The 15,579-nt window shown below is 49.1% G+C and overlaps 1 protein-coding gene across 1 annotated transcript in view; it reads right to left on the bottom strand.

Annotated features, from left to right (window-relative positions):
- Positions 1–8,600: 8,600 nt before the first annotated feature.
- Positions 8,601–15,579, bottom strand: part of SYT17 (synaptotagmin 17) — a 53,984-nt gene continuing 47,005 nt past the window's right edge. Inside the window, exon 8 of the mRNA XM_037507542.2 lies at positions 8,601–8,831. Coding sequence (XP_037363439.1) covers positions 8,635–8,831 — 197 coding nt within the window. The 3' untranslated portion in view covers positions 8,601–8,634. The remainder of the gene's footprint in view (positions 8,832–15,579) is intronic.

The following is a 15,579-nucleotide window of genomic DNA, read 5'->3' as shown; positions in this document are numbered from 1 at the left end:
GATCGCGCCTCTGGCCCCAATCCAGCCACCCACAAATGCACTACCCTGCCGCCTCCTGCCCAGATCAGCTTTGGGAGCCTGCCAGGAGAGGAGGTGGGGGAGTTTCTGGGGGCCCCACTTATCCCACCCCAACTACTGGGCCCAGATGTCTCAGGGGATAAGGGAGTGTCTGGGAGGGTGGCGGCTGGGAGGGCTTGTCACCCTTATTGCTTTTGCTTCCTGCTGCCTCCCAGACTCACACATCCTCCTGCCGGACAGTCCTCCCCAGTGAGTCCTGGTTGTAGTGTGCAAACGTGGTGGGGGGGAGGGCGGGGGGAGTTGGGGGGGACAGGTCTTTGGTGCCTGAGCTTTGCTTTCTGATCTCAAGCCAATCCTGTGGCCCCTTGATACAGAGAAAACAGATCTGGGCGGTTTCTTAGGTTGCTAATAAAAGCGGCCACTCTTGGGGGTTGAGTATGTGTTGTGGCAGGCAGGCAGGCCCAGCAGGGGGACAGGCATGGGGGCAGGGCAGCAGGGCAGGGGTGGGGAGGCAACTGAGCCTCCCAGTCCCCTGGGAATCTTTGCTCTGCATCCCGCCCCTGTAGGCACAGGTGTGAGCATTTACATATGTGCATGCCCATGCTCTTTGGGCCCCGGGTATCCATAATTACAGGTGCACTCTGCATGCCCACACCTCTGGGCCCTGGGCATCCACGTGCAACCCAGGAGGTGGGCAAGACCACAGGTGGTGGTCAATAGAGGCTAGTGGCGGACAGGGAGGAGGGAAAGCCTGATAACTTCATTTACCACACAGTATGCAACTGTTGAGACAAATGGGGGTGTGTGGAGGGAGACAATATCACCCCCATTTTATAGAGGAGGAAACTGAGGCTCCACAGCTAGCCAACGACGGCAGTGTCAGTATGAGACTTAGGTCTGATGGACTCAGAAATCCCTAAGCACTATAGTGCCTCCAGAAACACCTGCTCTTGGTTTTCTCATTTATAAATCTATTAAGCATGAGATTCCAGTGTTAGGGACTGAATATCCGTACCCCACCAGTTCATATAGGGAGGCCCTCACTGGTGGTATATTTGGAGATGAGGCCTTTGGGAGGTGACTAGGTTTAGATAAATCATGATGGGGTTATTTTTCTGATTAGAAGAGAGACCAGAGCTCTCTCAGTCATGGGGGGGACAGAGCAAAAAGGTCACCTGCCAGTCAGGGAGCCAACTGGTGAGCCAATTGATGAGCATCTTGATCTTGAATTTCAAGGGCTCCAAAATTGTGAGAAATAAATTCCTGTATTTAAACCTTCCAGTCTGTGGTTGATTTTTTGTTTGTTTTTTTGTTTGTTTTTTTGTCAGCTGGAGCTAAGACCAACAGATAATTATGCAAAGAACTCAGCGTGTCTCAGGCACCTGTTTGACCTTAAGTCCGTGCCCTCGGGCTGCTCACAGTGTGAAGAGGATCGCATACATGGCAGTGAGCCATCACATACTAAAGATATTCTAGAAGCATGCAGGGTGCTCTGTGACCATAGAGGGGTGGGGAAGGGCCAGAGTGTCCACGGGACCCTTGAGATCGGCCTTCATGGTCCCAACACTGAGGTGCATGCACTCTTGGAAGTGGGACATTCAGTGGCTGCAGCTTGAAGCCTAGAGTCACATGGTGGAAACTCAGCTCTTTGAGCCTCTGTTTCCTTAGCTCTAAAATGGGCACACCAGTAGCGCCTATCCCCAGAGAAGCCGCTGCCTGTGAGACTAGTTAGATATCACCACAGCACAAACAGCCTGCGCCCCGGAACCTTTCGGAGTTGAGTGCAATGTCAGTTTCTTGAAGGGGAGAAGAGCTGCTGCGCTTGACTCCTCCTTCCCACCTGCGGGAGCTGGTGCAAAACACTTTGCTAGAATTTCCTTAGCTGTGGAGAGTTCTTGGACTCAGGAGTCAGGCCGAGGAAGCTTTGATGGTTATGGTTGAAGAGTCATCATAGCAAATATTTATGTAACTTTTACTAGGTACCAGGCGTGCTTTAAATTTCTTTACTGTCCTTAAGCCGCTTAACCGATGTGATCAAAGCCAGGTTCGGAGAAAATGTTTGGGGGGGAAAAGATCTAGTCTGGCTAAATCCTCCTAAGTCTCTCAGAAGATGTCTTAAAGGTTTTTTTTTCCCCAAAGCAAATCCAGGGGTGTGGCTGAGTCATAGTATTTGCATTGATTTGCATATTTATGAGGAACAGTCTGGGCAAGGGGATGAATGAGAGAATGGTTTGCTTTGTACCTGCAGGCTGGGGGCGGGGCGGTGGGGGCGTCCAAAAGAGGAAGAAACACCAGGTCCACTCAATAGGGAAGGCTTTTGGTCTGCAGAGGCCCACCAAGGCCCTACATTAGTCCTGCCTGTCAAGCTATCCATAGGCAAACTCACACTCATACACAAACCCACTTAAATATGCGCGCGCTCACACACCCTTACACTCATACTTCGGTTGAAATCACTTTCCTCTCGAGGATCTGTCCACCCAGCCTCTAACTAGGCTTTCTGGGGAGCAGAACGACCACTTGGTCAGATGATGACTTTGGCCGGGTCCTTTGCTCTCTGAGTCTGCCCCTAGGACAAGCCCATGAGGTGCTGTCAGGACCCCAGTGGGGGCCCTCCAGTGAGGCAGGCCTGCAGCCCAGGAGTTTGGACCTCACTGACAGAAGTGAAGTCCCTGCAAGGTCCTTCTGTCCACCCCCTCCCGCCCCTGTGCTCACCTGGGCTGAAATTGATGTCCGTTTGTGGGAAGCCCTGTGCAAGAGAGGAGGTTCAGGGCGGCCAAGAGTTCCAAGGCCACTTGGCGGCTGGAGTGGAGGGGAGAGGCCCTTCCGCTGGGCCTGGCGTCCAGGCTTGCTCTCCAGGCTCCAGCAGGGTCTGTGGGGGACTCTGGACACACTGGGCTCCTCCTCTTCCCCTCCCTTCACACCTCCCTCCTCTCTGCAGCAGATGGCTCAGAGTGAAGCTTGGAAGCTGCCCTAAGCCAGAGCCAGCCTTTGACTCTGAGTCTGAGCCACCAGGGGCAGGATCGTGGGTCTCTGTTACCGTTTCTTTTCTTTAAGTTGGAATCACAAGGGAGCTCACGTCTCAGCGTCGTGGGGATAAAGCATGTTGGCTCCCTCAGAGGAAATGCCTACTTAAAGGTAAAATTGCAAGTCAAGGTCCAGCTGGGTCAAGGCCAGCTCATCCACGGATAAGATTTGTTTGGGTTGGGCCTCCCTGGTGGCGCAGCAGTTGAGCTGCGAAGCTGGCCACAGCCTCTGCAGCGCCGGTTCGATCCCCGGCTGCCAGCGAGGGTCCCACATGGCGCTGCAGACCTCTCCTGTCATGCCCGCTGCTCCCTTCAGCAGTGTATTTCATCAGTCTGCCTGCTCTGCTCCCCGCTCTGACTCTGGTGAATTCTCTCACCCTCCCGCGCTTCTGACTGTACCCAGTGCTTGTATAAATAAATAAATAAATCTTTAAAAAAAAAAAATTTGTTTGGGTCATAGTGTTTAAAACAATTTATTGTTTGTTGTCATTTCATAAAATGTCATGTCAGGAAATTTTAGGTATAAGTCCTGATTCCTGTTGAACATATCAAGCTGTAAGAGACCTTTACACCTATAGGGGGAACAATTGCACGGAGCTGAGAAAAGGCACCCCTTGCAGGCTGAGGCTGCATGCTCCCTGCTAACCTGATCCCCAACCCTTCTGCAGGGTCCTGAACTAGGCACTGGGGACCCCCTGCTGAGGAAGCCCGTGGGAAGGGTAGGTGGGTCTGCCTCCTGCAGAATCTTGGAGGTTAAAGGAGAGACAGTAGAAGGTTCTGTCTCATCAAGGAGAAGCAAGCCTTATCATATCATTAGTGTATAGTTGGAGTGTGTGGTTTGCTCAGATTTTATTTTAAAATCTGCTGGTGTTTCCTTGGAATCTCATTGTCTCTACGGGTAATTAATATCTCTACAAATCAGGATCTTTTTCTCTGCCACTTGGGGTGTGCTCAAACCAGTCACTTTGCCTCTCTGAGCCTGCTGCTTCTATGGAGAAGTAGCTTCCTCACCAACATGAAATAAAACAATTTGTTTTGCTAATACTTAGAGGAGATGTTGGCAAGTAGTAGATTTTCAATAAACGATAGCAAATTTTGCTGCAATTATCACTGTTTCAGTGCCAGCCTTTTCCTGGCACCCCGTAATCTTCCCCCTTTCCAGCACGCCATGCTTCCTCTCCCAAAATGCTCAGCCAGGTGCCCTGACACTTTTGGGGACTGGCATTCACAGGGAGGGCTGGAAACGTGTCCTAGTCACTCGTTTTCTCTCAGGAACTCCCACTGCTGTGCCTGCGAGGAATAACTTAACTGGTGCCCACACAGCGGCTCTACCCTGCTGGCCAGCACCAGGCTGAAAACCCGCCAAGGCCTGACTCAGGCTCCAAACCGGCGCGGGCCCAGCCTCAGCCTCTTGTCTAGTAGTTGCCTCAAAACTCCGTTCGGGGGCACACCTCAGAGTAGACACGTTTATTTCTTTATAAACAACATACATTTATTATATAAGTGATGGGCACGCACTCCTTATCGGGCTAGCATATCATGTCTGTTATAGAACACTCCTCCCCAGCACTGACATTTTCAAAGGTTGATCCAAAATGCAAATATAGAAAAAAGTTTGGTGTTTTTTCCTGTTTCCGATCATCTGGTACACTGGACTTCAGGGGCCCCTTCTGTCAGGTGAATCAAACACCCCCTGAGCATCAACATAGGAGGTGGGGAGAAGGAAGGTGAACAGGCCAGGCCACTGGAGATCCTTTTCAAAAGTCGAGGGTCCTGGGCCTCCCCAGTGGCGCAGCGGTTGAGCACTAGGTTGCGAAGCTGCCCGCGGCCTCTGCGGTGCAGGTTCGATCCCCGGCTGCTCCCCGGCCACCAGAGGAGGGTCCCACATGGTGCGCAGACCTCTCCTGCCGCCCGCGGCTCCCCTCAGCAGTGTACTTCGGCCCTTCTGCCTGCTCTGCTCCCCGCTCTGGCTCTGGTGAATTCTCTCACCCTCCCGCGCTTCTGACTGTACCCAGTGCTTGTACAAACACAAACAAACAAACAAACAAACAAACAAACAAATAAATAAATAAACATGCCTCTAAAAAAAAAAAAAAGTCGAGGGTCCTTTGCTCTGGCAAATCAACCACTTGAAAGATCTGGATTGGTACTGTGTTGATGTGTGATGCCTGCAGCTTTTGGGGACCCACTGAGCAGAGCTGGGAAGAGATCTTGGCTTCTGTTAAGTTCCAGTGGATGCCCTGGAATTCCAAGGGTTGGAGTCTAAGAGATGAGGACTCAAGCATTGGTCCTGGGAAAACAGAGGTGGCTTTAACACTGCTTACCACCACTCTTATTCCACCTCCTTCCTTGGAACTAGGGTCCTCCCCCTGCCCCCACCCCACAAGAGAGTGGGTGATCTGGCATTTCCTTTCCCACCTCCTAGCTGGGGAGGAGAATGCTAATTAAAATGACTGGGTAACCCACAACAGGGCACCATGGGCCCAGGTTTCTATAGAAACCAAGTCATTCCCTCGCCATCAACAGCTCTCCAACATCCCGCCTCTTTCCAACTCTCTTGCCTCTCGATAAACTGTCCTTGGAGATGTGGGCAGCTCTGACACCTGCCCCTCCGCTGTCCCCTCTGGCCAGTCCACAGACACAGCCAAGTAGGGGCAGGCACAGCCGCTAAGTCTGCACGGGGAGACGCTGCAGGTGTCCTGGCTGAGCCTCCCGGCGACGCGTGTGTAAGAACCGTCAGGCTACTTTCCGACGAGATGGCCCTGCACAGCGATAGCTGCACCTGCTCTGTGTGCGCTTGTGAGGGCTGCCATAACAGGTCCCACGAACCGGGCTCAAACGACAGAGATTCATGGTCTCATGGTTCTGGCAGCCGGAAGTCCAAGATCCAGTTGGCGGCAAAGGTGGTTCCTCCTGGGCCATGAGGGAAGGGGCTGTTCTGGGCCTCTCTTCTTGGCTGGGGAGCCGTCTCCTCCCCGAGTCTCTGCACATCAGCCTCCTCCTATGCCGGTCTGTCTCTGTGTCCTCATTTCCCCGTTTTATGAAAACACTGGTCATATGGGATTAGGGCCCATGCTGACCATCTCTGTCAAGATTCTTCTGAAGGGCTGGGGGTTTGGACACCAATATCTTTTTTTTTTTTTTTTAAAGATTTATTCATTGGGCCTCCCCTGGTGGCGCAGCGGTTGAGCGCTGGGCTGTGAGGCTGCCCACAGCCTCTGCAGCGCCGGTTCATCCCCTCGCCGCCGGCGAGGGTCCCACAAAAAAAAAAAAAAAAAAGATTTATTTATTTATGCATACAAGAGCTGGGCTACAGGCCAGAGATGCGGAGGGGGAGAGGATTCACCAGAGACAGAGTGGAGAACAGGACAGGATTGACTGAAATAGACTGCTGAGGGGAGCAGCGGGCGAGACAGGAGAGGTCTGCTGCGCCATGTGGGTATCTCCCTGGCCGGGGCTCAAACTCGTGCTGTACAGGCTTCAGATTGCTTCATAGTACGGTGCTTAACCCCTTGCGCCACCAGGAAGGCCCACCAATATCTTTTTTGAAGAGGTTACAAAAAAGCGTGCAACAGGCCCTAGCGTCCCACGAGCCTGGGGCTGGTGTTCCAGCTCTATCACTTGCCCCTACTCAGTCTCATTAGACCTTGGTCTCCTTTGTAAAAGGGGAAGAATAACATTCCCTGTGTGGGTTGCTGGTTGAGGACTAAATGAGATATTTGGTATGTCGCAGTGTTAACCAGTCCTTTCCTTATTATTAATGCGGGTGGCAGATGCTGGGGGTGCCCCACCTCGTTACCCTCCATCCCCCCTGGTTTCCGCTTTGGCTGCAGTGGGCCGGGCATATATGGAGACAGCTTACCTGGCCCAGCACATGTGCCTCAGTCTCTGCCCACGCACTAGAGAAGCCTGCTCAGCCCACAAAGGACAGGCCATGATGTGACCTGTGACCAAACACTAGGGACTCAGGTGGAGAGGCTGAGTCCCCCAGCTGTCAGTGTACATTAACCACCACACTTGGGACAAATAAACTTCCAGCGCCTCCCTGGTGGCGCAAAGAGTTAAGCACCGCACTATGAAGCAATGCGCAGCCTCTGCAGCATGAGTTCGATCCCCGCTCTGCCAGGGAGCAACACACATGGCACAGCAGACCTCTCCTGACTCGCCCGCTGCTCCCCTCAGCAGTGTATTTAGTCAGTCTGCCTGTTCTGTTCCCTGCTCTGTCTCTGGTGAGTCCTCTCACCTCCTGCATCTCTGGCCTGTACCCCGGTTCTTGTATGCATAAATAAATAAATCTTAATCTCATGGAGCAGAGACCAGCTATCCCCCGCTGTGCCTGGTCTGAATTCTTGACCCAGAGGATCCACGAGCGTAATAAATATCACTGTGTTGAGTAACTGTGTGGCTTGTTACACAGTAGCAGCGATCTAAGTGTCCCCCCACCCTCTACGCCTTGTGAGCATGAAGAAAAAGATAACTCGAATGCATGGCACAAATAAATAATCTTTAATTTCAATAAATAGCTCCCCATTATACCAGACAATGTGCTGTGGGAAAAGATACAGAAGCATCCAATGGAGAGAGATCTATTCTATCTATACTAGTTCCTTAGCACGAGAAATGACTTTGGTTCACACGAAAACACAGAAGGAGCCTCACAGTCTGACAAGGAAGGAGATGATGCGGGTCGGGTGGCCATTTTAATCCATGGATCTGTCCTTTGCATGTCTTCTGTGAGTCATAATTACCATGATTTGGTCAAAAAAACCCTTACGTTTGCTCTATTATTTTATTTACTTGACACACACGCTACTGGTGCTGCAGGTGGGGTACTGACAGACAGGAGGACACTGGGTGAAATTTCACTGGATGGGAGAGGCAGAGAAGGCTCAGGACTGAGGTCCCGGCCCACGCCACACTTGCCAGGAGGACGAGCAGGTACATATGAACTCACCTTGAGGGCACACACACAAGAACAGTGACATACATACCTACAGGGATTCCCGGGAATAAGCTAACACATAAACAAACCAGGAGAAGTTTCTTATACCGGAATAAATTTTGTCGCTATTTGGTTTCTCCAAATAGTCTAATCTATCACATCCACTAAAGAGAAGACAAAGTACTTACATTTTTTGGGAAAGGTATCAGGTTTGAAGAACCCCAGGGAACAGCAGCTCGTCCAGAAGTTACCCAAGGGTGAGCGCTTTGGGTGTGGGGTTGGGCCTCCCACACACTCACCAAACTCTTGGGAGATTTGTCTCCATGGAGGTTGGCAACCCTTTGGGAGGCCACTTCTCTGGCCTGAGGGTTGAAGTGCATTTTGGGGTGGGGGTGGCAACAAGAACAAGCACTGCCAATAAGTCTCACAGCAGAGCCTGTTCAGCTCATGACATATGGATGGGACTTCCAGAAAGTTCTCTGGCCTTGATGATTGAGGGCGGCCATTTTATGATTAAAAGTCTGCTTCATCTCAGTTCTGAGAGGATTTGGGGTGTGTGTATGTGCAGGTATGGATGTAGTAGGTATGTGACAAATTTTCTTCCCTTTTTTTTGTTTAAACAAATGAAAGCGGCCTTTCCTCAGCCCCTCAGGTCACCTCTAGCGAGGCAGGAGACACTCGGTCACACTCGGCTCGCGACCGCAGGCTGTGCCACTGCTCCACGGCCGTGCGGTGGGTGTTGAGCATCCGCCGCCAGTGGTTGGATTCCGAGGGGCCGGAAGAGTACTGGCCGATGACAATCCTTCCGATGAAGGCGTTGCTGCTTTTCATGCTGTGACCAAACACTAGGGGAGAAGGCCAGAGGAAGGAGGGGAGCAGGGTAGGGTTGCAGAAACAAGACAGGCTCTGTTAGTTACCTGCTCCTTACTGCAAACCTGGGTCCTTCCTTTTAGGACTTTGTTTCTTTTAATAGCAAGAATTCCCCTGATTTCCTCATCTCTTCCTTCCATGTGTCTCTCCATCCCAGTGCACTGGGGCTCCTGCAGTGCCTCTCCATGTGAGGCATATTCCTGCCTCCCAGGAACAGCATTGGCTGCTGCTTCTGCAGAAAGCTGTGCTCCCTGCAATGTGCGGCTTAAAACTTACCCCCACGGCCTCATCACATTGTCCACGGAGCACTACAACTGGTTTGTTTAGTGGATTTTTCAGTCATCGCTGACTGCATTTGAGCGCTTAAACCAGGGTTTCTCAATGGCTTTGCTGTTGACATTTGGGGCTGGATGATTCTTTGTTGTGGGGCTATCCTGTGCACTGTAGGATGCTTAACAACACCCCTTCTCTCTAGTTACTTGATTCTAGTAGCTCTTCTCCCCAGTTGTCACAATCCCAAATCTCTCCAGACATGGTCCAACATCCCGGGGGTGGGGAGAGGGCAATTCATCATGGGTGAGAACTACTAGGTTTAGCCATGGGTCTGGGGGCGAGACAGCCTAGGTGAGTCCTGGCTCCATCATCTGACTAGCTCTGCAGCTCAGTTTCATGGTTAGTTCTGTACAAACCTTTATAGCACTTTATCTCACAAGTCGTGGTCAGGTTCGATGAGATAACAAGTGTAAAATTCTCAGCACACAGAACCTAGCACTTGATAAAGTGCTTAATAAATGTTACACTGCTATTTTGATCCTAAATTTCTGTCTGTTGACCTTTTACAAAAGTGACCTCATGTTTCATCTATTCCAGGCAATGGGAGGCAAATTTTCTGAAAGCACTGGCTATGGCAATTTCTTCTACTCCTTGTTGTACTACTGCCTTTCTCTTTGAAAGGCTTCACTGTTCATTCCAATGCAAGCTTAATTTGTCTTTCAAGACTAATGAGATGGTTAGCTTGATTTATCTTCCCAGCCAAGTTCCACCTAATTCTTTATCTGCATGCGGGCAGTCCGGGCATGCCATCTCACTAACGGGAAAGCAGGCTGTGCCTGTGTTATAAATGAAGGCCTACAGAATGGAAAATGTCACAGATTCACCCAGCAGGAGCTGAGCAAAGGCAGCCTGGATCCCAGGAGGGATGCCGATGATCAAATAAACCAGCTAAAATATGCAGCTGCAAACAGAGTCTGGACGCTAATGAGCCTCAGTTCTCCCCTGTGGGGTTCACTTCAAGAATCCCATAAAAATGGGGGGAAATAAGAAAAGTGGAAAAACAAAACCCCCATCCATTATCTAAAAACCAATAAGATCTAGGATTATCTATTTTATCTATTTTAGATTATCTAAAAACCAATAAGATCTAGGCTACATGAAAACACTACACAGTCTCAATCAAGAGTCTGGTACCTGCAGTTCTGTGGGCAAAAATTGGACCATGTATATTTTTTGTAGATTTGGTAAAGTGCTCAGTACACCCAGGTGGGCTTCATTTGTATAAATATTCCTTATATGGGGTTTTTTGAAAAGTCATGATGCATTTTTGCATAGAAAACATAGAAAAAATACATCATGATTTTTCTGACAACCCAATAGATGGGAAGAATTAGGAAAGGAATTAAAGGAATTTTTGCTTAATAAAGGAAGTTGCTCAGGAGTTCTCTGGTACATTTGAAAAAAAAATTTTTTTTTGGTTTAGGACTTTCCAAACACCTTGTGGGCCATGTAAGGTATAATCTCAGCAAACAATAGTAACTGATGAGTCCCCTTCTCTGTGGGCCTCGAATCTAAAGCAAGATACCATTATAACAACATTTCAGGCCCCACTTGGCTTTCTTCCTTAGGGGCAAAATATTCAATTTTCCTCTGGCTCATAATGCTCAAGAACAAAAATGCAGAAACATCTTGGCAAATGAGAATAGGTTTTACTTACTTGAGAAAGGAAGGAAAGAAAATTTTTAAGAAAGGAAATCTCAAGCACTTTCATACATTGCCGGGGAAAGAGGAAATCAAGGTAACTTTTAGGGGAGGTTCACTACTAGAATAAAAATGTTCTAACAGGAGACCCAGCAATTAATTCTATACTTCTAGGAATTTATCCCATAAAATTAGCTACACAAATGGACAAAGATATACATACAAGGATGTTTTCTATGATAGGGGTTGACAATCTATAGCAGTTCCAAGCCAAATCTGACCTGCTGTCTGTTCTTTTGTACACAAAGTTTTATTGGAACCTGGTCAAACCCACTTGCTTACATATACCTAAGGCTGCTTTTGGTACAGCAGCAGGGTCCAGCTGTTATGACTGGTTTGCTGACTCTTGTTCTAGAGCAATGTGAAAACAAAAAATCAAAAGTAACAAAAATGTCCACAAGAAAGTATAGCTGAGCCTGTGGGTGCCTGGACCATCTCTCAGCCTACCCTGGAGTAGCCACAAGTCCCGTGGCTCATGTCCCACCTTGATGACCCACAGTTTCCTGCCTGTGCCAGGTTAATCTAGATTAACAACGTGATTCAGAGTGGGGGCCTTGGGCCACTCAATATCAACTTGGCCTTAGAAAGGGCTGGACCAGGGACCTCCCTGGTGGTGCAGAGGATTAAATCTCAGCACTATCAAGCTATAGGCAGCCACTGCAACATGAGTTTGATCCCTGGCCAGGGAGAAACCCACATGGCACAGCAGACCTCTCTTTTCTCCCCGCTGCTCCCCTCAGCAGTGTATTTCAGTAGATCCACCTGATCTACTCTCCACTCTGTCTCTGGTGAATCCTCTCAAACCGCGCCCCCTCCCCAGCTACACACCAGCTCTATATGCATAAATAAATAGATCTTTAAAAAAAAAAAAGGGCTGGACCAGTCACTCAGAGAGTCAGCTGTGCTCATGTGACTGACCCCAGTCAGCATCCTGGGCACCAAGAATGGAACGAGCAGCCATGGTTGGCAATACTCTGAGCATGTCGCCACTGTGGTTCTTGGGAGAATCAAGTGCTGTCCATACAACTCCAGTGGGCTCGAATCTGGTGTCTCCTGGGCTCTGCTCTCTACGCCTTTTCCTTTTGCTGATTTCAGCATAGCCAACAGCAGGCCAGCTTTCTGAGTTCTGAGTTCTAGCGACCTGAGAGTCCCACTGAACCTGACAGTAATCTCGGGGACCTTCCCAGCTACAGTGATCCCCTTATCAAATGTGTTGACTTTCTTGCCTTCTCTTCCTGTCTGATGTCCCCACTTTTCTCAGCTACTGGGATCACTTCCACAGTTGCCTGCTTGCACCCAAGTTATTGTCTTGTCCCAAACTGCATCGGATTTGGGAGGCACCCAGACTAACACTGGGAGGGACTAATTACTATCTCATAGAACAATACCATGGAAACCATGTCGCTGTTGAAAATGAGACAGACCTATATATATGAAATGGAAAAACCTTCAAGACTATTGCTAGGAGACAAAAGCAAGGTGCAAAAGAGTACATGTAAACACAATCTTTAAAAACTGTTAATATATGGACTAAAAACAACCTGGAGGAATGTTTGCCAAACTGTTAAGAGGGGCTCTCTCCATGGAGGGGAAACCAAGAGAACTTTGTGCTTTCTGTCTTATAGAAGTATAGGCAGTCTAACTTTTTTTTACAAGTACAGATTATTTTGGAAAGAAAATAAAGGAAAAAAATAAGTCACTATTAGAGAATCCACATCTAACTCGCCAGAAGGAAAGGACAATTAAAAGGAAGTCTTATATCCTACGCTCGCTCCTTATCCCAATCTGCAAAGTAACTGGTCTTGGTGAATCACTTGGCCCTTGAAAGGTGGGAGCTTAAGTGATTCAGCTCTTCTGACAAGAAGCAGTCGCCCCGGTGTCCATCTGAGTTAATTGGCAGGCACCGGCACTTGCAAATCACTTGGTAAAAGCTCTGGCATTTTAACAGTCTCTCAAAATCAAACATCTAAAATGCAAATTATAATAAGCTAAGTTGAAAAAAACTAATGACTTATATTATAAAAGTTGCCTGGGAGAATATCAAGATTTGCCATCACTGTAAATGACAGGGTGTGTGCTGTCAGGGAGGCGAGGAGTTAAGACAGGATACTTGGAGAATCCTCTAGGGGCTCAGGGACAGCGGGACAAAGGCCCTGGTCCCCTCCCCTTTATAGATAAGGAAACTACATTTGCAGCAAATAGCCCGTACATTCTTCATAACTGCATTCCTACATTCTTTGCAGCTAGAAATCTTGATGTCAGACACCCCATCCCAACTAGTCTTACCAGCTGTTGGCCACGACCACTAGTATGTTATTGGGCAGCGTATACATCCACCAGGCCTAAGTTACCTGGCAGCAACTTCCCAACCACCTTTACCAGAGCAGCGAAAAGGCACCAGAGCAGTTGAGCAGATCTCCCAAAGTCCACGCACAAAACCGATGAACATGACCTCACAGCCTGTCTCAAAGAATCTATTTACTTTTCATGGATTTAGACAGAGTTTGAATAAACTTGGTCAACTAGATTCCCCATCTGGAATAACTGAAAGTAATTTATTGAATTGTAACTACCAGACAGACAGAAAAACTTGCAAAAGAACAATGGAATGGGGCCAGGGAGAGTCACTATGTGATCATTTATTTTCACAAGCATGACTCTGAATAATCGAGAAAGCTTCAATGTTCTGGTTAATGGGTCAGAGTAAGTATGAGGAGTTTCTATCAAACAGTTAAAATGCAAAGCCTTTTTAAAGTTGAAGGGAAGAACATTCAGCAGGAGCAATGTTCTTCACATGAAGCCCCTTCAGTGTCCTCCTGGGATGATCACAGGCCAGGGAGCCCACCTTGCCCAGGCTCTCATATGGGGATCACTGTGTTCCTGGCCTTGCCTGGAAGAATCGCGAGCAGCCTGTGACTACAGCCCCAGGATCCATCACTGAGGGCCAGTTCTGCCTCCAGACAGGGCCTGGACACACCTGGTGTACTCTATTTTCTGGAATTTTAGACTCAACTTAGCTTGAAACAACACTCAACATGCTTGTTTGCCTCTGTGGCACCCACTGTCATGGCAATTCAGGTTAGAGAAGCAACTGGCCACACAAATGCCCAATAAGAGGCACCTGCAGACTGCAAGAGTCGGCCTTGAAGGTACGTGGAGAGTAACACGGCTTCACTAAGCACCTACTATGTGTATAGCCCATGGTGAAGCTGTTCACGTGGACTAACTCCATCTTTACACACCAACTCTCTAGAATGGGTTCTTTGCCCTCTGACCTACTGACATTTTGGGTCAGATCATTTGTTGTGGGGAAATGAGTGATGTTCAGCAGCACCCTGGCCTCTGGCCCCTCACCAATTGTGACAACCTAAGTCCCCCCAGACATGGCCAAAGTCCTGGGGTAACCTCTACCCCCTTGAGAACCACCTGCTCTAAGATGGTTGCTAACACTGACCCATTGTACAGGTGAGACCAAGGTCCAGAGAGGTAACGGGGAAGCAGGCCTGCTCTCGTCAAAATCTCGACGCCCTCAGCCCAGGAAGGGCGAGGGGAGGCTTTCCCATGTTGATATTTGCTGTAAAAATGAATTTGTTCTTGCCTGCAAGAGCTAAACTCTTGGGTTGCTAATTGAGTTTGCCAAAGCAGCCGGTTCTGGAAGGAAAGCTGGATGACTTAAGAGTGTGGGTGTGATAAACACTGCAAATTAAAAGGAAAAAAAAAAAGTCCCCATCTTTACCCCGGGGAGCAGACCTAGCAGCTCCATTTTGCATGTTTGATTCACAGGGTGATGCTCCCACTTCGGCTTCCAGCCCGCAAGCACAGAGCAAGGCTGTCCCCGGATCATGGCCAGAGACCCGCCTCATCAACTCACCTCCTGTGCTGGCTTGAGCTGCTTCCCTAGTTCTGAACAAGATGCACTAAACCAGCAAGGCCCATCCTGCACTGCTTCCCAGGGCTCCCTAGTTCGTCACCACGAGACCCCCACATTTCATCTGGATGTTCACGAGTCCTCTCAACCCTCGGAGGAGCCCCCAAACAGTCCACACTCCGCTGTGTCCTCCCCTGGCCTCCCCGCTTCTGACCCGCAACCAACAGGGAACTATTCTCTTTCCGATTTCTGCAAAATGTCCTCAAACAATAACACTCCCTCTTTTATCGTCTCTCTGAAGCCTAGCAGTTCTCTCACGGGTTTCTTGCAAGCCAGCTACAGGCCTTTCCTGGACCTCGGCTTCCACATTTAGACAATGGGTGGGAAGACGTAGATTTTAAGGCCTTTGCGGAGGTGACCTTTCTTTGGTTCTAGGAAATTCAATCTGTGACTTAAGAGTGATGTTTTTCAAGCTTTCTTGGCTCATTTTGTGATTCACCGCAGCTGCTCAGACAGAACTTTTTTCCCCATGTTTTTCCTTCCAACAGTCATTAGACAATGGAGATAAACAGTGTTATCATAATTAAACATCAGCAGTATGGAATCCCGAGTTCTGTCTACCAGGCCCCGAGCAAAATACTTTATATACATTTCCTGACTTAGCCCACACCACAAGCCTTTTGGGGAGGCACCCTTTGTATCCCCACTTTGCAGGTGGGGAGGAAGGGCCTCAGAGGGGTTACGAAGGTGAGTGTCCAAGGTCTCAGCCAGCACATCTCCCAGCTGGAAGCTCAAAGCTCAGAGTCTCCGAAGGAACACAG

Source organism: Talpa occidentalis, unplaced genomic scaffold (assembly GCF_014898055.3).
Source record: "Talpa occidentalis isolate TD23 unplaced genomic scaffold, MPIMG_talOcc4v2.1 talOcc4.12, whole genome shotgun sequence".
NCBI lineage: Eukaryota > Metazoa > Chordata > Mammalia > Eulipotyphla > Talpidae > Talpa > Talpa occidentalis.
Note: the sequence above shows the minus strand (reverse complement) of the source record. Positions and strands in the feature narration are given on the sequence as shown.